The sequence below is a fragment of the Rhododendron vialii genome, chromosome 7a (genome assembly GCF_030253575.1).
Source record: "Rhododendron vialii isolate Sample 1 chromosome 7a, ASM3025357v1".
Taxonomy (NCBI): domain Eukaryota; kingdom Viridiplantae; phylum Streptophyta; class Magnoliopsida; order Ericales; family Ericaceae; genus Rhododendron; species Rhododendron vialii.
Genome location: NC_080563.1, coordinates 20,897,990 through 20,922,048, shown reverse-complemented (window position 1 = coordinate 20,922,048; position 24,059 = coordinate 20,897,990). Strand labels below are relative to the sequence as shown.

Here is a 24,059-nt window from a genome sequence, read left to right as displayed (position 1 = left end):
CATGTCTAAAACAACCATATAAATGTTACCTCAGTCTCGTCCTGTAAAAGTGCACATCCAAAATGTATTGACTGCATGTGGTGGTTTACTCCAGTAAATGGTGCGAAAGGCATATCATATTTGTTGGTTCGATATGTTGTGTCAAATGTGACTACATCCCCAAAATATTGGTACGCCATGCGAGATCGAGAGTCCACCCAAAAAAAATTCACTGCTCTCCCACTTTCATCACATTGAATTGCATAGAAAAATTGTGGATTCTGTGTTTGTTTGTTCTTGAAGTAGGTGAGGACTGATTGTGCATCCCCGCCATCTAGCTCTCTATGCCTCACATTTCTCAAGTGATTGTAGCAGTCTCTATTATCAAAGCCCATGTATTCGCCACCGAAAATTGAAGCAACTTTAGAAACTTCCAAATTTTCTTTTTGAAATACTTCGGTCAAATCCTTAATTGGTTTGGGCATGTATCGATTTGACCTCATTTTCATCCTCTTAGATGGAGTCACTAACTGGTGATTGTGAGTGTCATTGAAAACTGTTACTTTCCACTTACTACTCCATTTGTCATATCTAATCCGCAAATGAGCCTTGCAATCACATCTAACAGTTGAACGATTTCTAAATCTTTTCTTCGTTTTCACTTCCTCATCTTCCTCTCTCTTATCATCCCCCTCCACGACACCATCGTTCTTTGGCCTGGCACAATATTTTCCTTCTTTTGCGCAAACAAATAGCATACTAGTCACTTCATTTGACCGATTTTGTCCTTTGGATGAAGTTCGAGTACGAATCCAAAAACCATTTTGTCGACCATAATCTTCATAATACTTTCGTGCTTCATCAATTGTCACAAAAGACATCTCACTTGATGGCGATTCTAAAACTTCCACATCGTTATTTGGAGCCTGAAAATCTTCTACTTCGAAATCATCTAAATCAAAATGTTCTTCCATTGCTCACCCTTGACAAGGGACAAACATTTATTATAGTGAAATTTCAGCCCAAAACAAATTATTCAATATACAACACATATAGGGTAAAAACTTAAAAAAAAAATTCAAACTAAGACACCCCAGAGGTATACATTATTGCTTTCTATGTAATCCCAATTAACTTTTTGAATGTACTCGCAATAAACTAGATTTTGTTTTTGATTCGCTAACTAGATTATTGATATCAATGCAATGTAATCCCAATAAACTATAGCTTATGTCAATTTATTGATTTCTGTGCAATGAATCAATGATTGAAAAAACAAAGAAAACTCATAAATCACACCGAATCAAACCCATTCATTATATAATAGTGCTAATCAAACCAATGCTTTCTGTGCAGAACTCGTGTATTTTTTTTAGGGGTTTAGGATAAATAAGAGTTGGAAATAGGGGAGCTACGTCAAGTAGTCCAAATGTTCGAAAAAATCAATGTGAACAAAGACCGGTATGCATGGCAATGTGTTTGATGCAAAACCCAAAATTGTTTAAACCCCCAACAAAAATCCAAGACCCAATCATTTAAACCCTACGCATAAATCAAATATCTTTACTCGGCTGGAACTATTCATCTCTGTTACAGTGCTATGCACTTAAACTGTACATGTACATGTACAGAGAGAGAGAGAGAGAGAGAGAGAGAGAGAGAGAGAGAGTTATGTACACGGATGTTTAAGAATACCTGTTGAATGTACTGGAGTGGAGCTTTTGGGTTGATTATGTGAGGGAGTCGTCGTACGGCAGTGGCAATGTGGCTTGACGAAGATGAAAAGGCGTGAGGGAGAGAGAGAGAGAGAGAACAGGCGTGAGGGGTTGAGGAGAAGGGAGAACGGTGTTAATTTTCTTTAACCAGGAGAAGGAACGACGTTAGAGGGAGGAGAGAGAGGGGGTGTTTAAGTTTTAATATCAGCCCTCAATTTTAATGGCTGAGATGGAGTGTCAACTTTTGTGTTAAATTTTGTGTGGGAGGATCCGGCCCCTATATATATATAGACTTATAATGGAAACTTGATAAAAAGGGATTTTGGGTAGATGATAAACTTGAGACTCAAATGAAAGACTTGTGTGCGTGTGAATGTGAGTCACTCATGATAAGTTGATGTTGAAATGAAAAATATGATAGTAAGGGTAATGTTAGGGGGATACGATAGATGTTAACTTGACATTGGAAGAATTGACTCGTGTGTGTGAGTCATGGTTTTAAATTCAAAATGGTGCCTCAAGTTCTTGTTTATTTAAACTGTCATCGTTCATGTCATAGATACCCTTGCACTTATCACCTCATATGCATTTAGAGTTAGTGGAGATTTTCCTACTGGACGAGTGTGTACTCAACCCTTTCTTTTTCAGGTACAAATCTATGTGTATAGCATGGAGTGTGGGGATGCATTACCGGATGTCTTTAAAGGCTTATATTGACGGAGTTTCTTTATCATCTAGTTTGATTATATTTGGATGTAATTTTTATTATGAATCTTTTGACTTTGGAGGAATGCAATGGATTTTATAACTTTCTCTTTTGCATTACTATGAAAGGTCGGGTTGTAATTAAGTGGACTCGTAGTATGAAAGATGTTGGTTTGTGGTATTGACATGGTAGGACGATTATGGGTAATTATATAAAGAGGTGTTGACTCTTTAATTATGAAAAATTATATTTATTTATATTTAAAATCGAAGGTGTGACAGTCCTAACCGGTTGCAATCGGCTGGCAATCGGCAAGGCAGTCTGATGGTTAAATAAGTAGTTGCAAGTGTAGAGGAAAACACAAAGCAATTAGGATTACAAGAAATGGCGGAGCCATACTGCCAGGTGGGACCCGAATCCTCTCCACACCTCTCTCTCCAAAGATCTACCCCATCTTTTCACAGGAAGCTGACAGCGCATTAATGAAGCCATTGAACGGTTCAGATCAAGCCAGCATTTCAGCCTCACAACCCTTAAGCTATGCGACACCGATTTCCCCTCTTTTCACCAAACGGCAGATTGACACTCCCGTTTGCATCCATTTTAGTGCTTCTGTCGAGTAGAGGGTTATGAGGGTACAGGAATAGAGCTTCACTACCAATTGATCCGGCGACTACAATTCTACGGCGACTACGAATGTTTCACTCTGGTTCTTCATCTCGGTAACTTAATTCATTGATCTCTCGGCTTTGTGGTTGATTTGAGGTTTTTTTTTTCCATAAAAAGAAGATTAGGGTTTTGTTGATTTGGTTTTGTTTTTTTTTTAACTATATTTGGTTTCGTTTTGATTCTTGATAAATGGCCTTTGCTTCGATTTTTCAACATGCAATCAAGGAGCAAGATTTGTTTTGAAATTACACTGGATGTTGATGAATTTTTACATTGGAGGGCTGATCTATTTACTGAGGATTTAAATCCACGAATTAACTTTTTTTCCATGGACAGACTACCTTTGATTTTACATTCCCAACAAATTTTTCTGGTTTGGATTTAAGAGAGAGAGAGATGGATGGCTGTGAGTGGAGATTCGAAACGGAAAAAATGGGGGTTAATCTACCGTTTGAGGAAAAGAGGGAGACGACGTCGCATGGCTTAAAGGGTTGGAAGGCTGAAACACTGGCTTGATCTGAACCGTTCAATGGTCTTATTAATGCGTTGTCAGCTTCCTGTGAAAAGATGGGATAGATCTTTGGAGAGAGAGGTGTGGAGAGGATCCAGGTCCTACCAGGTGCATGTGACCGAGCCGTCATTCGTAAATCCCTTGGATCATAACTGTCAAACGCGATAAGACACATCCTCCGAGTTACACGATTCAGGTTTGATTACTCAGATTTGATTTGATAGCCAGTGCCATAGTTGAATCTTGCAACTCAAATTGTGGGGTCCAGCCCAATTGATTTGAGCCCAGTTAGCTAGCCTGGTCGTTGAGCCACTTGACCTGACCAAGCTGTATTATTTGGCCCACTACATCCTCATTGATACATATTTCTGGCTGCACCACTGGAATCTTCTTGGAAAGTGGTTTCTATTTTTGAATGTGCCACATAAATCTGTGCAGGTAGTCGTGCTCAAATACTTTCTCCTCTTTTGATTAATTCAATGACTTCCAATTTGCTTTGGATAGTGATTTTCACACTCTATTTTTTTTGATAAATGCACTCTATTTTTTGTACTTTACTTAAACTTTTATGTGTAATTTTTTTTATTAAAAGACAAGAAGACTGGAGTGCATTTATTAAAAAAAAAAGAGTGTCAAAATAATTATAGGGAGACTTAGCCAAAATCATTCATATTTACATTTTTTGAGCTCAAGGACAAGAACCTTTTGCAATCAAACATAAGGACAAATGTGCCTTATGAAACTACCTACAACCCTAGGTACCCTATGAAAATGAAAGTGTTTAAAATCCTAGGGTACCATATTTATGAAAGTGTCAAAACTCTATAATAGTAAAGTGCACACTAAAATCCTATAAACAAGTCTAAACCCTAGGGTACCATACAACCCTAAGGTACCTTTCGTTTGTAGAGTACCCTAAAGTTGTTTATATGTGAAAACATGTTTTGGTGTTATGGTTAAAAACTTAAAAAGTTAAAGGACTTCCACTGAAAACTATTTTGCTGGCATTATTCCTCTAAATAAAAATTATTTTATCATACTTATAGCTAATTTTCCTTTAATTTTATATTTCCCTTTGTTTTGTGTTTTGTTGCTTTTGTTCCTTCTGCTTTTGCGAGAGTTCCACTCAGTTGGGGAAACCCAGGCTTTTTGTATGGGCCATTAGCTACTTGTCTCCAGTGGACTAATCTCTCGAATCTCTCTCTCGAATCTCTTCTCTCTCCAACCTTTAAAATTTACAATGGCGTCTTCACCTTCTCCTTCCGAAAACCAGCTCATTCCGCGTTCAGAAGTTGATTCTCAGCTCTCGTCTCTCGTCTTCGGTACTCTCTCTCTCTCTCTCTCTGCATACATACATACATACATACATATATATATATATATATATATATTTATTTATTTATTTATTTATTTGGTTGTGTATACGCATCTAGCTGTAGCCTGTATTACCTTAATGTGACCGCGACAAAATCAGATAAACCTGAAATGCGCTGTTCATAGTACTACGAAGTGTTAATTTGGTACGAAACAAGCTATTATTTGTTGACGACGTGAGAGATTTATCTACGAATGCTCGGTTACACAATCTATGAGAGTGAGAATTATTCCAACTCCATGATTAATCAACAACTCTCAAACAGTAGTTGTATGATTTTTGGTGAATCTCCGGTCCTCTATGTTTTCATCATCGTATTTGGTAAATTCATTTGTTAACTGTCAGTTCTCCTCGTGGTGAGACTCTTTTCCCTATAATGGTGGTATAACTTATAAGGGATTTTGTTGTGTTACTGACGAATGTTTCTTTTCTTTTCTTTTTTTTGTTTGTTTTGAGTATGGTTTCCGTTCAACATTTTCCTCTATGAACTCTGTAAATAATGGTTCATTGTAAATACGTAGATCTGGTAAGTACTTTTTCACCAACTAAAATACGTTCAGAAAATGTGTAATTCTGCGAATTTTAAGAGAACAAGAGAAGGTGGCCTTCATTTGGGTTGCCATTAGAGCTTGGGGGGTCGGCCTACGAGACGTGGTGAAATTGCTGTCGATTGACAATTTTCTGGTGCCCCCAAGGTAGCCAGCAAGGCATGTGATTACTGCTAGAGAATTAAAACTGTCAGATGATGTAAGGTTGGTGGGACATGTTGTCGTTTGATTTCGAATGGTTAGAAATGTCATAAGCTAGGAGATTTGATATCTCTTGAGGTAGTTAACTTATGCTACCTTGCAAGACTGATTTGGTGACACCAACTCCAGAGTCATTGGAATAGGATCCGTGCTAATGTATTTCTTTTATGTTGAAGGTACTTATTTATTCAATTGAATGGCTAATGCTCACAGATGACGAAACCTTATTAAAAAGATCCGAGTTCGGGGATATGATTATGAGATATACAATGTCTGTTATAGAAAATCAATTATATAAAAGTTATTGGGAAATGTTGTATATATAAATTTACTTCTCAGTTTGGCCATCCTCGACTAAACATCCTGGCTCCACCCTTGCCCTGGCTCATCATGATCTTGTTATTGCAAATTTGGTTAATGTATCCACCTGACCCATTGGTAAAAGAAAGACGATATATGATGAGACTTCTCTGAAATCACTCATCAGTTGCCTATCCCATTTGATCAGTTTTGTGACTTTTGTCACCCCATTTTGTACTTTGCAAAGAACTATCATTCACAGGTAACAGACTGCCAGTGATAAGTTCCATGTGAGGTTTTGTTGAATGTTTAAGACATGCTTGTTATAATAATCACAAAGTCATGGATATTGCAGTGAGAGTTTGTCACTTGTATCTTTCTTATTTGGTATGTCATGTAAAAATTTGAATTCACTGATACAATATTTCCATCTTATGCTGAGTGTATCGAATAGTTCTAGTTATGTGGCTATGCAAATAGTTTCTGATGAGTATTGTTGAAGTCCAGATCTGTGAGGATTTTTGTTTGCTTTATTCATTTTGTTTCAGCTGGTATAAGAAGTGAGTTCATTCTTTTCACCATTGCAGATCTCTCGCAGCAGGTACAAACAGCAATGGTGAACATGCTTAAGATGATTAAGTGAGTTGATATGCTTTGTTAACTTAGGGTTCAAATTTTGTTTTGTTAGCTACTGATGCGAATCTGCTATATTGTAATGGAGATTAAGGGATGATGTTTTCTACCAGAATGTTAATATGAATATCTGATTATTAACTATTTTCTGGTAAGTAATTTGTTTATAGAAACACACCAAAAAAGAAGGCAAGGGGATAGCCTTGTACCCCAACAAAAGCAATAAGAAAACCAGCTACAAAGAAGGTCAGACTACATCAGCAAACTGCAACTAGGAAAAAACTGACAATGGTCTTAGATTGCCCGCATTACCCTTATCTGCTGCTGTAAAACAGAACTACTGGCACTTTTCCAGGAGCTAAGGCAGGCTTTAATATCCCTGCAAATGCAGTTCTCCCTGTCTCCCTTCTTAGCTTGGAAAATCTTTGAATTCCTTTCCCCACATAAGTGGTACATAGCTGCAGAAAGCAGGAGATAAAACATAGAATTCATTTCAGACCCCCTTGGTAGCCCCTCTCGATCATCCACTCTAATTCTTCATAGAAACCCATAGAACTCCTTGTCACCCGACATTGAACAAGAAGATACTGCCCTACCCAGCTGGAGAAAGGACAAACGATAAACAAGTGAGAATGACTCTCATGATCAAAGTTTTGAGAGGTGAAAGCGCAAGGTGAGGCGTAAGCCACATGGCATTGAAGCATAAGCCTTTGAAGCTTTTACTTATTATTTATAGAAAATAAAATTAACTAAAGATACCATAAAAAAAGAGAGAAAGGGAATAGTGTTTGCGCCATACGAAGGTGCCACAAAACAAAACAAGAAAAAGGTAGGTAGAATTCACAAAGAAAAAAAAAAAACATGTTAAGGCGTAAAAACATAGTGCATTAACAGATCCAACTTCTAAAAGCACTCTAAATTGTCTCGCAAATAGGCAAAAAGATGGCGTCTTTGCCCTAACAACCCTAAATGAACCAACTTTTGCCTTACAAAAAGAAAAAGAACCGACTCTTCTGAGGTGCCATTCACCTCCGTCATTTGGGCAAAAAAGGCATGAAAAGCGTACTCCTCTGTATGCCTTGATGAATGGGCGAACGTTTTTGTGGTTCTCTGCCTTAAAATTAACACCCAAAGGCGTTTCTGCTGTGCCGTGCCTTGAGGCGACCCCCAGAATTGCCTTCGAAAACATCGCTCATGATCTCATCACCTCCCTCACAAAGCACACAAGAGGTATTATTAACATTCACCCATGAAGATTTTGATGAGTACTGACCAGTCCCAGAATGATTCCATCTAACCTCGTCCTCTTTGAAAACATCAGGAACCAAGGCAGGAGGAATATTGTCTCTAATCTCTTGAATAACAGGGTTCCTAGCCCTAGGCCATCTCCAACCTCCCCCGTCTATGGTGAACTCACCTTTGCAGCCAAGGACCTTCCTATATTGAACACCAACCTCCTGCCATAGAGTATCTGATTATTAATTTTATTTCTTTATGTTCTTCACTAAATGCAAGTCTATTTGTTTTTGTTCTCACAATCACTATCAATATCCTCTCCTTCCTGTCTTATCGAAGACATTGCCCTTGTTCTGGCTTCAGAACTTGTAAAGTTTTTTATTTTATTTTATTTTCCAAAATTTGCAGTACCTCCTCCATTTGTCAGTTGCAGTCCCATTGATTCTCCTTTAATACCCTTTTTGCCCTTGCTTTAGTCAACCGTAGATTTAAATTGCTGTTTAACTGCACACTCCGACACGTGCGCTCTTCCACACACACTGTCATTTTGGCGGGTGGAATAAGTTTATATGCACCTAAGGTTGATTGTAGTTCTGAGATTGTTATGTTTATGCCACTTTCTATCTTTCATGGTCCCTTGTAATCTAAACCTTACTGAAAATCTCCTCAGTGAAATTGATGAGAACTCCACTGAAATCATGGAAGACATAGAGAATTGCAAAAACAAAGCTCTGGAGAGGAAGAGAACTCTAGAGGAACAGAAAGAAAGTTTTCAGAAAGCTGCATTCAGTGTTTTAGACATGCTCAACAACAAGGATATTGGATACAATTAGTAAGGTCTACCATTTTCCTTTGCTAGGCTTCATTGTTTGAAATGCAAAACTCACTTGTGATAGTATAGCAGTAACTAGAATGGTATTTTCATGGCTCTCTTAGCTTTGTTTATAAAAACTATAAATTGTTTTGCATTGTCACACGTATCATAATTGTACATAATTAGATGACCGAGTACTTTCAACTGATATTCACACGATGTTTGTGTGCTATCCAAAGATAAAAATGTGCTATTCAAAGAAAATTTTGGATAAGAAAGGAAAATGAGAAAAAAAAAAAATGAACCTGTATTTTTCAGGAAAACTCATCATTGTTTTGTTATCCATGGATACGTAGAAGTTAAGTTCTTCAGTTCATTATCTTCTTTATCGTCATCTTTATCATTTTCTTGCTCTAAAAAAATTCCTCTGCGAATCCATGATTGAGACACAACTTTAACATAACGTAATCTTCTCCCATATTTAAACATGTTTTCTAATGCAGGATCTTACTGGAATAAGGACAAGCAATCAGTTTATTATGGCACGAGGATGAGATTGCACACAGTGGGAGTCGTGAGATGCCTAGTTGATATTATAATTGTAGGGTTTCATTATTTTTCGTCAATGATCGAGAATTTCTTCATTCATGTCTCCTATGATCATCTCGCACCTCCCTTAGTTGAATATAGGGTATTCTAGTATAATTTCCACATATTGTGATTTTTACATGGATGCTAGCTATTTTCTGGGATATTAGGTGGACTTCTCATGAGGTTTCTAACCATTACATGAAGCTTTCTTAGGGTTTCTGGCAATTTCATTGCATTCTGCTCACCTTAAGTGAAATTTGTTCCAAAGCTCCTCCTGAGGTAACCGCCTTTGTTTGATGCTTCCATGGATATTTACTCACTATTGGCAATATGGATTTGTGGGACCTGTTGTGCAACCGAAACAGAATTATTCGGAGTCTAAAAATTTGATTTATGATGACAAAAAATATATTTACAGTTTTATGGTTTCCCACAGTTCGTTGCATTCTGCTCACCTAATGTCAAATTTGCCGAAAGCTCCTCCAAAGGTGGCCCGCCCACTCACAAGTCCTAATAACGTAGATTATGGCAACGATGAGCTTGAGGGATTTTTGTGAGTGCTTTGGTATGAAGTTCAATTTGACAAGTCCAAAGGTTTCTTCTCTAGGAATTAATGTAGCAGCAGGAGGGCTGCCGGGATCATCTTTCACGCATCCTTAATAATAGCCACGCCAATAACTTGAGCAAGTACGTTCCTGGGATTTCCGTTGCATCATGGCAGACCTTCTATAGAGAGTTTTCCATTCCATTCATCAGTGATGAACTTCACATTAAACTTGAGGGATGGAAGATCACTACGGCCCACTTGGATGGAGGATTTGATTTTTGGTGGATATAAGAGGAGGGTGGATATGTAGAAGGGTGGACCTACCTCCTAAGAATGGTGGATTTGTAATCCAGTGTTTGGATGATTTTGTTGGGAAGGGGGATTTAGAGGGTGGATTTGATGGGATTATATGTTAAATGATTGAATTGCCCCCACAAATGTTTGAACTTAATTTCATTTTAGAAAAATATTTTATCCGAAACAAATTAAAAGTAAACCATAATTTATTAGAAAAAATATTATTTCTCTAAAAAATTAAAATAACGTATATATGTGTATGTCAATATAGATCTAGAACAGTGTACGAAACCCACCCACGCCCCTTTTCAACCCCATCCTCTGCAATGCCTCGTCTTCTCCATCCGCCGCTGCCACCGCCGCCGTCGATCATCACCACTCCGGCCGTAAGCCTCTTGCTCCGATCATCACTACTCCTTCTACCTCTCTCCATCCACTTCTCCAAAAATTTTACTGATTCCCCTACTTAGGGACGGAGCCAAGATTGCATAGACCCAGAGGCCGGATTATGAATAACAAGATTTTGAACTTTCAAGATTAGGAAATCTAATAGTTTGTTTAGTTTAGATTTTGAGGGAGATTTTTTGGAAAATCAGAGGGGATAGAAAGAGAAATAAGATTAATAATTGAAAAAAAAACTTATGGGAGACCATGAGGCAGAGAGAGAAAATTGGATTTTGGGACCCAAAACAAAGACATTCTTAAACATTTAAATGTCTAAATAACACCCAATACAAAATATAATTCTTAACAAATAAAAAAGTGACTAATATTAAATTTAAAAAAAAAACCCCCGAAACAACATGGGAACCGTGGCCCCCCTTATGCCCACATGTAAGTACATCTCTGCCCCTACTACCAGCAACAAGGGCGGCGGAGACGAATAGTATCCCCCCCCCCCCCCCCCCCCCCCCCCCCGGCTCTCTCTCTCTCTCTCTCTCTCTCTCGTTACATATCGATATGGGGAGATGAAGAGAGGAATACACCTCACCCATATTTGTGAGGGCAAAATCGTCCCAAAACCACCCGGATTAGCAACGAAAGAGGTAACCCCCATCGTTACAAATCCACCTTCCAACCGGAGAAGATTACGCAAATCCACTTGCGCACAAGAGATGCCAAAGACCGGAGATGGTGTAGGGCCAGGATTGCAAATCAGGGCTCTTGCCAAATCCACCCTCATCTCCGGCATGCAAACAGGGTCTTTCCATGGTGGGGCGAGTGAATCTCATCAACTCTGTCAATGCAACCACTCCATCTTACCCTTGGCAGTGTAAATTTCTCCCTAAAAATGTGGTCGAGTCTATTAAGACAAAATCAATCGGGATTTACTTTGGGGCTCTTCTGAAGATAGAAAAATTCACGTGGTTAGTGGGAAAAACATCACTATGTTTTTGAACGGCGAAAACGAATTTTATTAATCTTTAAAAGATAAATTTGTCCACACGCACAGCCAAAAAACAAAAACAAAAACTCCCAGAATCAGTAGCCCGTAAAGCAAAGCTGCTCAGTTTCAATAGGATTTCAGCTAACAATGCCCATTTCAGGGTACTCCTTACAAATACTACTATTAACTTCATCGCTATGCCTCATTGGCATGCACCCATTAGGAAAATCAGGATTCTTCAACCAATGAATGATTCCATGCAATACCTCTCCTCCGGTATTCCTATAAGTGTATGCTTAGCACTCTCCAAGCCAAAAGAATTTAAAGATAATTGTTATCATAGATAACCATTTAACACAGTTACACACTACAGCTACAACATGTGAAATTTGAAGGGAAAAGGCTTACTATAGTAAAACAGGACAAGATCTGCAAAACTTGACAAGATCTTGAGGTCCAATGAGTCCGGCATTTTTCTCTATAAAAGGAGTACAAGAATATTTTTAGCTACTGGTTTACTTTCCTTCTATAATCTCATCATTATTTGCGGAACTAAATATTGTTGGATACATGGATCTTATTCCACCACATCACTGTGTTGCTGACATTTCAACTTAAACCCAATCCTTGAAAGTGTACAACCTTCTTGATTTTCAACTTCCCCTTCCTCTTCCAAACATTATCCTTGGTGGTGGTGTAAAACCTCCCCAAGATATTGTTATTAGCAGTAGTTGCACACACTAAGACCATCTTGGTTCTCCTATCACCCATTCATAATTTGTTCAAACATTCCTAGTTTCTGTTATCTTCCGTAAGATTGTTATGAATACATAAATGCATCTACATTCCCACATAAGAAGAAGGGACAACCTTCGTTCTTGAGGTTACCTTGTTTCCTTCAATCTTGAAGACTTGGTAACATGTATCTACAGGCTACAAGCATAACCATAAATTTGGATAATGGATACACTGATACGCATAATTCATCGTATCCCCAACATGTCTGTGTACTATATTGTTTAGAGAAATAACATATCAGTTTGTCCCTATCATGTCGTATCTATGTACCGTGTCCATATTCGTGCCTCTTAGATCACCACTACTTATACATGCAGCTTTGGATGGTTTCTGAAATTATCGATCCACTTAGCACCTACCATTAACTCCATTATTCTCATCTAAAAACTGGCAAAGAAAAACTAAACAGTTCCAAAAATATTCTAACCAGGTGCGATATTTTATCAAATTAAGAACTAAATGGCATTTTGTCATCTAACATAAGTTATCCTATACTATATTCGGATGACTAAAATTGACAGGAAATCGAAAAATAAACCAAACCCTTTGCAGAATCATATAATTTAAGGGCTAATTATTAATCGCCTCATAAAATATGCCCAGTCTCCACTAACCTATATTGATAGACTATATGTTCTAATCACCAACAATTAAAAAATGCATCTAGCTTGAAACATTAGGGCTTCCCGGACAAAAAAAAAATTGCACAAACGCAAGAGCATTTCAAATACCTAAATAGAACCAAAACTACAGTTTAATAAGACCCTACATGAAAAATTAAAAAGCCCTAACTTTTGGCAGTTCTGTACTTTAAGAACCAAATAGGAGTGTAGAACTATGGAGCATGAGAGAGATAGATTACCCCAGAAATTTGTTTGCCGAATAAAAAGCTGGAAAACCATCTGCCCATTCCAGAGTAGTAAAGAACAAAGAAGGGTGCTTCTATCCCACAGGATAACCCTAAGAATCGTGAACCACGGATCCAAAAACCAGGAAAAAAAACCCCATGAAAAGATGGAAAAGTGCCAAAGAACATACTTCTACAAACATAATGCTTCTGCTGAATCCATCATATCCTAAATGGTGGCTTTGCAGTTGGTGTGATGATGGCTTCTCTGAGAGAGAGAGAGAGAGAGAGAGAGAGAGAGAGAGAGAGAGAGAGAGAGAGAGAGAGAGAGAGAGAGAGAGAACGTGGAAGCACCAGACGCGGCAGAGCAGACATGCTTTTGAATAAGTTCTCTTATTTCCCAAAAGTTGTTGATCAAATTGAAGCGCACACAATAAGAGATCAGGGATCCGGACGAAAGACGATAAACAGTATGTCATAATTCACGCTTTGTAGTGTCAAGATGGACGTACATATAGTACAGGAGCATTAGGAGTAAATTCACACCAACAGAAGAGAAGCTACATCAAAACAATCTATACATCTTCCATTCAAATGCATCTGAAATCCGCTGTGGTTCTTAACAAAAATGTATGTACCTGTGAAGCAAATTGTTGAAAGTAGTCATGCCTTCATGTGCTGGAGTTCGGGAAAAAGAAAACTTCCAGGTGCCTATTGGACCCAAACCCCTTTCAAGAAGAAGAGGCTTCTAAATTCTAAATCACCTACATAATAAGATTTCGCATCAAGAAGCCCCCTACTAGACCAACCTCGATCTCAATGTATCCTCTCTATCCCCTCACCAAATGGAATCAACCCCATAAAACTTCCCAAGAAGGTCCATCAATTAAAACACCACTCCCACACCTTTAGTAGGTTTCGTATAATAGTACAATCAGAATCATCACATAAAGCACGACATAAAGTTCATGCAATCATGACCTAACTAAAACTGAATTCATACAAAAAGGAAAAAGCACCTTCCAATCTTCCTGATTGAAAGCACTATAATGCCTGCAACGCAAAGCCCATAGCAGCATAGCATCACCTTAGTCTTATGCTTACACATGCTCAAATGATATGCTAGCTATACCAACACCATGGTGGTCATTTTTCAAGCGTCTACCTTTACTAAAACTACTATTTTTGCAGATTTTAAAGTGCCAAATTCAGACTCCTGGATGAAGTAGTAGCTTTTTTCCCATCTGCTGAGTACAAAGTTGCAAGTTTAGAATAGAAACAAGTATGTATAAAGCAAAATTTACCATCTATTGCAAAGCCATTGGCTGGTAAGTGGTAACTGAAAATTACAAAACTTTCACATCACAGTGAAGGCAAAGTTCCAGGGTACAGTTCAAAGAATACTACAGACAACTCCAAACCACACTCATCCAACAAACAACCAGAAAAAGAAAGAAACTCAACAGAAAGCACTTCAAGTTTTCAATTGCACGTATAAACCCCACTCTCATACCTGTGGTTAATCTGATAAAAGTCTGTCTTACCCTCCGAAGCAGGCCATAGAGAAATCCCAGAAAACGATTGAGTTCCTTGGATGGAAAACTTCACATAACCAACAACTTCAATTTCTTCTCCACCATCTTCTTCACTCGAGTCTACAGGCATCCGTGCCCTCAGCCTTCCAGGGGAACCCTTCAGAGGAATTTCTTCAATGTGCCATTTCAGTTCTCTCTCAGACCGGTTCAGTACAGCTTTCGGTGAAACCTTCAATAAAGTTGGATCCACCGGCAGTTTCACAACAAATGTTACATCAGTCAAGGGTGCCGGCAAATCAGGGTTCGAGACATACTGCACCATCACTGAAAGTAAAGTTCCACTATGCCGTTTAATGAGACGAACTCTCAAAGGCAGTGGAGTCAAACGGGGTAGAAAACTATACTTCAATATGGGTATAGGTTTCTCTGAGGGAGCAGTCCTAACATGAAACATCCCATTTCCCAGGCTACTAACGCGAGAGCTTTGCATAACCACTCTCTTAACCCCACTTGTGCCCTCAATCTTAAAAGAAAACTCAGTTTCTTTATCACCAGAAGATTTTGGGGGCAGCGTTCTTAAATAGACTACACCCATTAAGCCAACTCTAGTGAGCAACGATTCCCTGAACTCTGCACTAATCTCTTCTGAAATGTACATCTCAGGACCTTTCATTTCAGTTTTCTTCACCAAAAGGTTTTCAAGAGGAGTGGCACCTCCAGCTGGCACGGTTGGTGGTGCATCACTCCCAGTTTGCAACAATTCAAGCCCACCAAGTCCCTGGGACTTGGGAACTTTCTTGGGACCCACAAATTCTGAAGCATCCAACCCACCACCCCAAGCTTGATTCATCCCTTCAAAATCTTCAGCCAATGTCGACCCATCATTGCTAAATTCTATACCACCGTATTCCCCTTCAAAACCCTCAACACCAATGTGGGTAGATTCTGTTGCCGCCGGAGGCGGTAGTGAAGTAACCTCAAGACCAGCCAATGCCAGGGTCAAATCAGTACCCGATTGACCCTTATCTTTCTTAAATCCACCCAAAAGCTCCTCAGGCTTTCCAAGAGCATTGCTGGCTGCAAATGGGTCTTTCTCCCCCTCCCCCTCCTCAGACTTCACCTCCTTATCCTGTTGTTCACTTAATGTGCTACTAACATTTGGAGCGAGCGCCACCGCCACCTCATCGCCTGCCTCCAACGTCTCCGGCGGTAATTCAAAGCTAGCGTTAGAAAATGACTCCACTCCCGCCTGTTGCTCCGCTGCTTGCATTTCCACAATGCTCCAACTATCAGCTCCCCTAACCTTATTCTCCATATCAAATGCCGAATGCACCATCTTGGCAATACTATCGCCGTGCATTGTAGCAAGCATTGCTGCCAGCCTAATGTTACTAACGCCTCTCAGAACTATATCCAACGCCAAATATACCTCCGCATATTTCCTACTAAGCTTTTCCGGCGTCACGTCAACTCCACGACATGCAGTAACGACCACGCTAACTGCCTGGTTCACTATGCTTATACATTCAAACACATTGTTCATACTATCATCTTGATCCGCTGTGGTGATTCCCAATACATATATGGAATTGACCAACCGGTATACGACACGATAGCGGCTCTCGACGCCCACGATCAACTGGCCGCTGGAGGCGGCGAGTGGGTCATCGCCAAGGGAGGTGTCACCGTCCTCGGCTGATTGGTGTTTCCCGGTGGCAAAAGCCATACGGGTGTGGCGGAAAGCGGAGAGGGCGACGAGGGCTCGGGCTGGAGGGAACCATTCACGGGTTTGGAGCAGAATGTCGGATCCATTGGTGGGTTGGAGAGAGAGAGCTAAACAGGACATCGCTAACCCTTGGGTTTTGCTGGATCAAGGGTTAGGGTTTCGAGTTTGATCTAGGTTTTGGTTGGATCTAGGGTTTTGTTCCTGTTTTCTGGGATTTTCTTACAAGGTTGTGTTGTGAAGATGGATCTCTGGTGTGAGATTGAAACTGTGAATTGAGGATAATTGAACAGAAATTGAGAAGAATATGATGAGAGAGAGGAGTGAGAATACTTACTTGACGGTCCCAAAGTAATAATGGAAATGGAAGGTCAGAATCTCTGGTAGAACGATCGTTGTTACAGAGAGAGAGGGAGAGAGAGAGACAGAGAGAGAAGGAATCAAGGCCTGAAGGCCTCTCCATAGAAAGAGCTCATGGACAGTCCATTTGACTGTGGGCCGGGCTCGGGCGACCCGAGATAAATACCTGCTCTAATGGTTAGAGTCTCGGGCTATTGATGGGTCGGTACGAAAAATAGGCCTACCTTCCTTCCAGGTCTAGCCCAACTTCAAAAATTTCCCACGCAGCGTAACAGATCTCTCTAGAAGGAAAAACCCTAAACTCCCCCACAAACCCCCCCCCCCCCCCCCCCCCCCCCCCCCTCCCGCTTTCCCTTCTTGTCCCTCCTTGCCTTCTGTTTTTTTTTTTCTCACCGACTGAGCTTCCCTTCTTGTCCCTCCTTGCCTTTCTTTTTTCTCACCGACTGAGCTTCCAAACTCCCCAATTTTGAGGCGGCAATACTTGTTGAACGGTGAGAACTTATCATTGGCGGCGCGTTTCAGCATGTGGTGATTTTCTAGGCTAGTTTTCACGTTCGGCATCTTCAGATCTGATGTTTTTGGACTGGCGACGAGGTAATAAGGTGTGCGGTTTGGTGAAGGTTTTTTTTCGTTTGTTTTCTTTCTCTGTTGGTCCGGTTGGCTTTCCCTAGTTCAGCTCTGTCACCGATCTGGATTTTTCCCAGATTCGGTTTTGTTTCTAATCTAGGCTTCCCCCAAATCCGACGGGTTGCAGTGGTGGGTTAATAGGATCAGGGCTTCGCACTTAATCTATTTTTTTCTCTAGTTTGGTCATGGGTTTGGTTTGGTTAGCCTTGGGATTTGATCAGGCCGAGAAGGGAGGGCTATCATCGATCGTCGTGGTCGCTTTGATCGGAACCCTAGCCCACATTGAATTTCTATTTCAGTCTCCACGCCCGGAGCCTGTAGTGTCAACGGGGGCTTGCCGGAGTTCATCCCCGCCGCTTTGGTTCAAGGATCCGCTTGGGCTTTGTCGTCAGCGCATCCCTCCTCAACCAGAGTTGGCCGGCGTGCTTATTGGAGCAGTCGAAGGTGCAGTTTTCCAGTTTCTGCTTGTTTCATGCTTGTTTCCATCGGTTCTGTTTTTTTGTCGTCCCCTTGATTTAGAACCTGTGTCATCCTAAGGCGGCTAGATGGAATCTACTACTTTTAATTATAAAATAGTATTTTAGTCCTCCAAAATGAATATCTGAAGGATGTTGCTACTAGCTTCTTGGTACCATTAGCTAGACTAGCCAGGCAAACCTTATTTTGAGGGTTCCAATTAAGGGCTCTTTATTTCATTAGGTGAAACTAAAAGATGTCTTTCTGAATTCAAAGGTGTATCTGTTGTGACATTCTACATTCAAGAAGGTTAGTGTCAAATGTCAAATGTTTGACCAGTGGCGACTACGATGATTCTTGTACATGAGGTCATCTATATATTTTAAATTATATATATAGCAATTAAAAACTCATCACTATATTAAGAGGATTTTCCCCCTTACAATAGCAATTAAAAATTCACCACTACAATATATGTATACACACACACACACACACACACACACACACACATAGTCTGGTTCAAATCAGGGAATCTTGATTTTGTTACGATCTGCACCTTATTGTTCTTGATGATGATCTGAACCGTTCAATGTATTTAAAACATTTTTTAAGGCTCCGTTTGATAACAGTGATAGATGGTTGGGATTGGTAATGAGAAGGGATTGGTAAGGAGATGAGATTGGTGATGAGTATGTTTGATTGAGATGGGATTAGATGATAGGATTATTAATATCATGTTTGTTTCACATGGGATAGGATTGGATTGATAGTATACATTTCCGCTTTTGCCCTTATGCAAAACTGATTTAATTTTTGGATGGATATTTTCTGGATCAAACCAATTTTTTAGAAAATAATCAAAAAATGAAAAACAAATACTTTTGAAAAAAATTTAATATCTAGATGAAAATTTTGATTACTTTAATTTAAGAGTGGTTGATTTGATTATTCATGTGCACAAAATATTAAAATATAGCAAACATAAGCTTTTTATTCATGTTCCATAACAAACATAACAGAGAAAATTAAGTACACGCTCAAATAAATATAATTATTTATTTGAAATACATTAGGAATGCCACAAAAGTTCATAACTAGCATTTTATTCTCTCAAACTTCCGTCTTCTTGACTTAGCCACGCCCGAAGCAAATGCCCCAACTGTCGAATTGGGGATATCGCATGGAGGAGAGAAAGGCCTCTCTAGATCTCACCACAAGCACATCTAGTATGTTAAATAATTTTTCTAGGGACAATGAGTAGAAATACCCAATAAAAGATTAACCTTTCCTAACATCAAATCCAGACCCAGGAAAAAAAACCCAGGTGAATTCAAGAAAACATTCACAACATGAAACGGCTAAAAGCATTCCAATAAATGGCAAAAGCATATCCTTTATCTTTCCATGTCCATCAGCAGAATACTAAGTCTGGATTCAGCATAAGTTCCATCACAATTTCATCATAGCAACAATTAAAAGTCAAAAAAATTGGCAAAGACTATGCCAATCATGCACAAGAGCCATAACCCGGGCGGGGGGAGGGGGGATAATAAGCCAAAAACATACCCCAACTACAACATATACAAAATATATAAGTTAACCCGCGGGGGGGGGGGGGGGGGGGTGGGGTGGGCGCGAATATTTAGCCAAAAACATTCCCTAACTACAACATATACAAAATATATAAGTTTTTCATAGGACCACTTGTTACCTTTCTCAAACAAGCCCGATCAAGAACAAGTTCACCCACTCCACCTTATCCTCCTCCTTTTTGAAGCTGAAGAACAAGTCCACACGTTGGGGTTTGTCCACAATCATGGATGCAGCCTTCAACCTATCGCTGACATCAAGTGGCAATTTTGTGAGTGCGTCATTCACTAGCCCCCTTGTTTTGGACTAGTCGTGAGCATAGCCTACCCTATGTGCAATTTCAGCCATCGTATTGTTCACATCCTGAAAAAAAGTTCCAAAAGCTTCAGCCATGTTAGAGAGCCCCTTTGATATTTCGTCATCTGCTCTTGCTCTTTTCTTTCCCACCATGTTAGAGGAGCTAGGTGCAGCTGATTGAGGAGTATTATGGGGGACAGAAAACTCCGTACCACGACCCAGAGGAAATTCTGTGTCACCACCCAAGGAGAAGTCCATAACAGGGGAATAGTACCCTTGCTCGGTAGTAGATGGCTCCCCCACCATAGCAGCAACGGTCTCCGCCAGTGCCTTAGCAAGATTTCTATTGGCTCTATCCTTGCCAAAGAGAGTGAGCCAGTCATCATAGTATGGGAAGGGCTTGTTCCTCATTCCCTTGGCATCAGAGACCCTCTACACAATATTTTTCATTTAGTGTATGTAAATGAGTTCAAAAAGTATATAAAATAAAGTTAAAGTTTAGGTATATACCCTGACATAATTCTCCCATACATCATCACTGTCTACAAGTACCATTTTCTCACTATCGTCCCACCCAAAGCCACTGGATTGGATCATGTCTTGCAGTAGATTATATTGTTTCCTCCACGTCTTGATCTTCGAATCAATGTGAGGACTTGCCCTCAGGTCAGTGCCAGGAAAACGGAGTATGATTTTTTTCTCACACTCTTTGAAGAAGCCTCCCTTAAACATTCCACAATCAAGCTTCCACATAGCATTCTCAATGACCAAATCTTTCATAGTATTCAGGAGGAATTCCTCTTCACGCTTATTCCAAAACCTCCTAGCTGCTTTTCCATCACTCTTCTTAGGCATTCCTATGTGGTTTCGAATACACAAGTATAAAATGATTCATTACCCTATAAAAATTTTCACCTCTCGCACATAAATAGAATACAAATGTCTAAGAGGAAAACGAAAATTAAAATAATACAAAGCACATAATTCATTACAATAAGAAAAATTCCAACTCACACATAGAATACAAATGGCAAAGCCTTAAGAATGTCAAATACAAGCCACGTGATACGGTACAGTAATTAAAAACCAACTATTGAACTAAGGCTAAGTAAAATTCCCATGAGCCCTGTTGGCCTGCCACTCATTAAACATCTGAGTGGCCAATGTGGTCCTCCATTCACTCCATTGGTTGGTGGGTTCCACAACATCAATGAACTCATCTTCTTCGGTTTCATGTGCCTCTTGTTGGTTATCATTTACTTGTGCAAATGGATCATTGGGCATTTCGCGTGTTATGAAGTTGTGGAGAAGGCAACATGCAGTGATTATATGACATTGAGTCCAGATAGGAAAGTAAGAATGAGACCTCAAAATTGCCCACCTCGCTTTAAGAATGCCAAATGTTCTCTCAACCACATTACGAGCAGAAGCGTGTTTCATGTTGAAAAACTCTTGGGGAGAAGTAGGGGTACGCCCGTGTCTCCATGTGGACAAGTGATATCGTTGACCTCTATACGGTGCTAGGAAACCCTCCCCATTTGTGTACCCCGCATCTACCAGATAGTAGTGACCTGTGAACACATGTTATACTTAGAATATAGAACTAGTTTTGGAATGTCACTTTTTATAATGTTGACAATGAAAAAATCATACCAGTAGGCACTCTCAAGCCATGTTGTCTAGTGACGTCATCTCTAAGTATCCTAGAATCTGATGCAGAACCTTCCCACCCCGGCAATACATAAATAAATTGGGTGTCTGGGGCACAAACACCCAAAACATTGGTGGCTATTTCCCCCTTTCTTGTTCTATACCTGGGTTTATCCGTAGCTGCAACGCGGACGTTAATGTATGTCCCATCCAGTGCTCCAAGACAATTCTATCAAAATGGGGAAAAAAATATGTAAACCAACTATTGAACTAAGGCTAATTTGTAACTGACACGATTTTCAGACAATTACCTGAAACCACTTCCACCTTTCATCCGTACAATTAGCTGGAATAGGCTTTGGTGCCTTAAAAAGAACGCCGTGGAGGCGTATTAGAGCCAGAAGTACCTCATGAAGTTGATGAGCACCCAATATTGTAGATATTTGGTGTGACTAGTCCCATTTTGCGTTGTTTTATCTCGCATTTATTTAGCTTTTATAGTGATATTGCACGTAAGGTAGGTTTTTGTGTGTTTCAGGTAATTCGTATAAATAAGGCGCGTTTGAACGCCAAGAAATGCTCCAGGTGCACCCAAGTACTCAAGGCCCATTGTGGTGCTCGAAAAATGGTTTGGAGGTTGCTCGGGTCGCTCAAGAGTCAAGGGAATTGAAGAAGAAGTGAGGATTTTACTAAAGCTACTCATCTTCCGACGTGCTGAGGGTAGAATTGTCATAACTTTTGATGTAAAAATTACTTTTGATCCAAACCACTTGGGTTAGAAAGTAGGCTTGACGAGCTTTCCAACGGTTCAAAGAACGCCTAAATCCGAGTTTGGGAGTGTCCGGAGTGAACCTGCGAAGTTGCCCAAAAAATCTGTCAATCTTGTACCGGTACTGGGGATTGCCCAGTACCGGTTCATGCTGTCCAGAGTTGGTGTTTTTTAGCATTATTGAAGGCCTTGTACCGGTACTGGGATTTGGCCAGCACCGGTTCATCCTGTAGAAAATATTCACGTTTTTGCTACTTTTTCTACTTTCCATTTATGGAATATTTTTGGAATATTTTGGGGACTTTTTAGTCCTTTGTAACTTAACTTTAGGGCCCTATAAATAGGCTTATATGCCATATATGGTAGGGAGGGCCATTTTAGTTAGATTTAGGCCTAAGTCTTTCTTTTTTCCTAGAGAACTCCATTGTTGTTCTTCAAGCTTTTGTGTTAATTTCTTCAAGAACTCAAGTAAGTATTTGTCTTATGTTAATTTCTCGTTTATTAATGTTGTAGCTACGCTTCGGATCTTTGCATAAATCAAGTTTAGTTTTGTTTTCTTCGGTTAAATCTTTCGCTCCATTTTCTTACCATGTCTAGTCTTTTAGCTATGTGTGAGTAGTATTTTGGCTAAGTCTTGGGCTAATCTATCCTAAAGATCTAGGCAGTTATTTGGTTCTCGAAACTTCGGGCTTAAAATCATGGTTTTTGGAATTGGATTAACCTAGTCATTTTGGTCTAAGCGAGGGGTGTTAACTCCTTGGTATGAAGTTTAGTCAAGCGGTCTTGGCAAGCGACGTACCGAGGGCTCGTGGCCTCCTACGTGTTAGATACATTAGCAAAAATAGGTTTGTTTAGTTCCGTTTAATCACATCTTTTGACAAACGTAGTCATTAAAGTTAAATGTTCCGGGTGTGAGCACGTGATCGTGACTCTCGCTTGAGTTATAATCGAGAACCGGTAGCGGCCTTTGTCAAGGGATGGATGATCCCTCGACTTGCCTCTTTTAAGTTAATTAAGCTCATTTCTAGTCTTTTCCTTAGTTTTCACTTTTAAAGCAAAATCAAGTTGGCCGTCTTGAACGCCAGACTCTACCATATAAACCTACAATCCAAACTAGCTATATTTCGATTCTCTGTGGGTACGATCTCGGACTTCCGGATATTATGCTATCGACGACCTAGCCCTACGCTTGGGGTGTTTCAACCTTATTGGAAGGCGAGGTTCGGAACCTAAGCAGAAGTACTTACTAACAGTATGACCACTTCTTGTGAAGTCATACTTGATGACCCGATTCTTTTTGTGATGGGCTAGGGTTGACATAAACATTGCTAACTTCTCCTCCAATACAACATACCTTGAATCAGATAACCCTACACTTCTTGTCATTGTGCATAACGTCATGAATGCCGCTTTTGTCAATCGAAGTTGGTCAAAACAATATGATTCATTACCTTTAAACAATTTATTCAAATTGTCTAATTGAATTCGGAATGGATGCGGAGACCTAGCGATAGTAAACCTAGGTCGGGGGTTTTCCAATGCAACATGCATGAAGACCACAAATAGAGCACACACAAAGTTTATGGAAGCGACAAGATATTGTAGTGCCAAGAATGCATGCATTAGTTCCATCTGCTCAACTTCCTCCTCGTCATTGTCCATCTATACAACGATGAATACAGTGAAAAGGAATAGACTACAGGTATACTTTCATACACATATAACAGAACATGTGAGTAGGTCAATCAAATCCAGTACTATGAAAACAAAGTGAGAATAACTATGGGTATTCAAAAGTCAGTTGATTAGCAATTTGTGAAATATAAGATAAAAAATGGAATGAGCAATTAAAAATTTTGTGAACTTTAGAGGAGTATGATTTTGAATCACAAACA

The 24,059-nt window shown here is 39.7% G+C and overlaps 5 protein-coding genes across 5 annotated transcripts; 1 reads left to right on the top strand and 4 right to left on the bottom strand.

Moving 5' to 3' along the window:
• Positions 1-5: 5 nt before the first annotated feature.
• LOC131332784 (protein FAR1-RELATED SEQUENCE 5-like) lies at positions 6-1,804 on the bottom strand. The gene is made up of 2 exons (XM_058367081.1): positions 1,675-1,804; positions 6-961 (listed from the first exon to the last, which is right to left on the bottom strand). The coding sequence occupies exon 2, from the start codon at positions 951-953 to the stop codon at positions 6-8; it is 948 nt and encodes a 315-aa protein (XP_058223064.1). The 5' UTR covers positions 954-961; positions 1,675-1,804.
• A 2,844-nt stretch (positions 1,805-4,648) lies between these two features.
• Positions 4,649-9,503, top strand: LOC131332277 (uncharacterized). The gene is made up of 4 exons (XM_058366409.1): positions 4,649-4,902; positions 6,592-6,643; positions 8,544-8,705; positions 9,191-9,503. Coding segments are annotated over exons 1-4 (297 nt in total). The 5' UTR covers positions 4,649-4,820; the 3' UTR covers positions 9,192-9,503.
• Positions 9,504-14,441: 4,938 nt separating this feature from the next.
• Positions 14,442-16,870, bottom strand: LOC131332276 (uncharacterized). Its single transcript, XM_058366408.1, has one exon. The coding sequence runs from the start codon at positions 16,533-16,535 to the stop codon at positions 14,637-14,639; it is 1,899 nt and encodes a 632-aa protein (XP_058222391.1). The 5' UTR covers positions 16,536-16,870; the 3' UTR covers positions 14,442-14,636.
• Positions 16,871-19,754: 2,884 nt separating this feature from the next.
• On the bottom strand, positions 19,755-20,600 carry LOC131332783 (uncharacterized). Its single transcript, XM_058367080.1, has 2 exons — positions 20,256-20,600; positions 19,755-20,177 (listed from the first exon to the last, which is right to left on the bottom strand). The coding sequence occupies exons 1-2, from the start codon at positions 20,598-20,600 to the stop codon at positions 19,755-19,757; spliced, it is 768 nt and encodes a 255-aa protein (XP_058223063.1).
• LOC131332782 (protein ANTAGONIST OF LIKE HETEROCHROMATIN PROTEIN 1-like) lies at positions 19,884-23,826 on the bottom strand. The gene is made up of 5 exons (XM_058367079.1): positions 23,416-23,826; positions 21,707-21,802; positions 21,399-21,624; positions 20,256-21,316; positions 19,884-20,177 (listed from the first exon to the last, which is right to left on the bottom strand). The coding sequence occupies exons 1-4, from the start codon at positions 23,824-23,826 to the stop codon at positions 20,850-20,852; spliced, it is 1,200 nt and encodes a 399-aa protein (XP_058223062.1). The 3' UTR covers positions 19,884-20,177; positions 20,256-20,849.
• Positions 23,827-24,059: the final 233 nt, after the last annotated feature.

Coding starts and splice junctions, on each gene's coding strand:
- LOC131332784 (XM_058367081.1), bottom strand. CDS start 953: ATGGAAGAACATTTTGATTTAGATGATTTCGAAGTAGAAGATTTTCAG.
- LOC131332277 (XM_058366409.1), top strand. CDS start 4,821: ATGGCGTCTTCACCTTCTCCTTCCGAAAACCAGCTCATTCCGCGTTCA. Junction 4,903..6,591: donor GCTCTCGTCTCTCGTCTTCG/GTACTCTCTCTC, acceptor TCACCATTGCAG/ATCTCTCGCAGCAGGTACAA. Junction 6,644..8,543: donor AACATGCTTAAGATGATTAA/GTGAGTTGATAT, acceptor AAATCTCCTCAG/TGAAATTGATGAGAACTCCA.
- LOC131332276 (XM_058366408.1), bottom strand. CDS start 16,535: ATGTCCTGTTTAGCTCTCTCTCTCCAACCCACCAATGGATCCGACATT.
- LOC131332783 (XM_058367080.1), bottom strand. CDS start 20,600: ATGCCTAAGAAGAGTGATGGAAAAGCAGCTAGGAGGTTTTGGAATAAG. Junction 20,178..20,255: donor TATGGGAGAATTATGTCAGG/GTATATACCTAA, acceptor AATATTGTGTAG/AGGGTCTCTGATGCCAAGGG.
- LOC131332782 (XM_058367079.1), bottom strand. CDS start 23,826: ATGGACAATGACGAGGAGGAAGTTGAGCAGATGGAACTAATGCATGCA. Junction 21,625..21,706: donor AAAGGTGGAAGTGGTTTCAG/GTAATTGTCTGA, acceptor CCATTTTGATAG/AATTGTCTTGGAGCACTGGA. Junction 21,317..21,398: donor TGGCTTGAGAGTGCCTACTG/GTATGATTTTTT, acceptor ATGTGTTCACAG/GTCACTACTATCTGGTAGAT.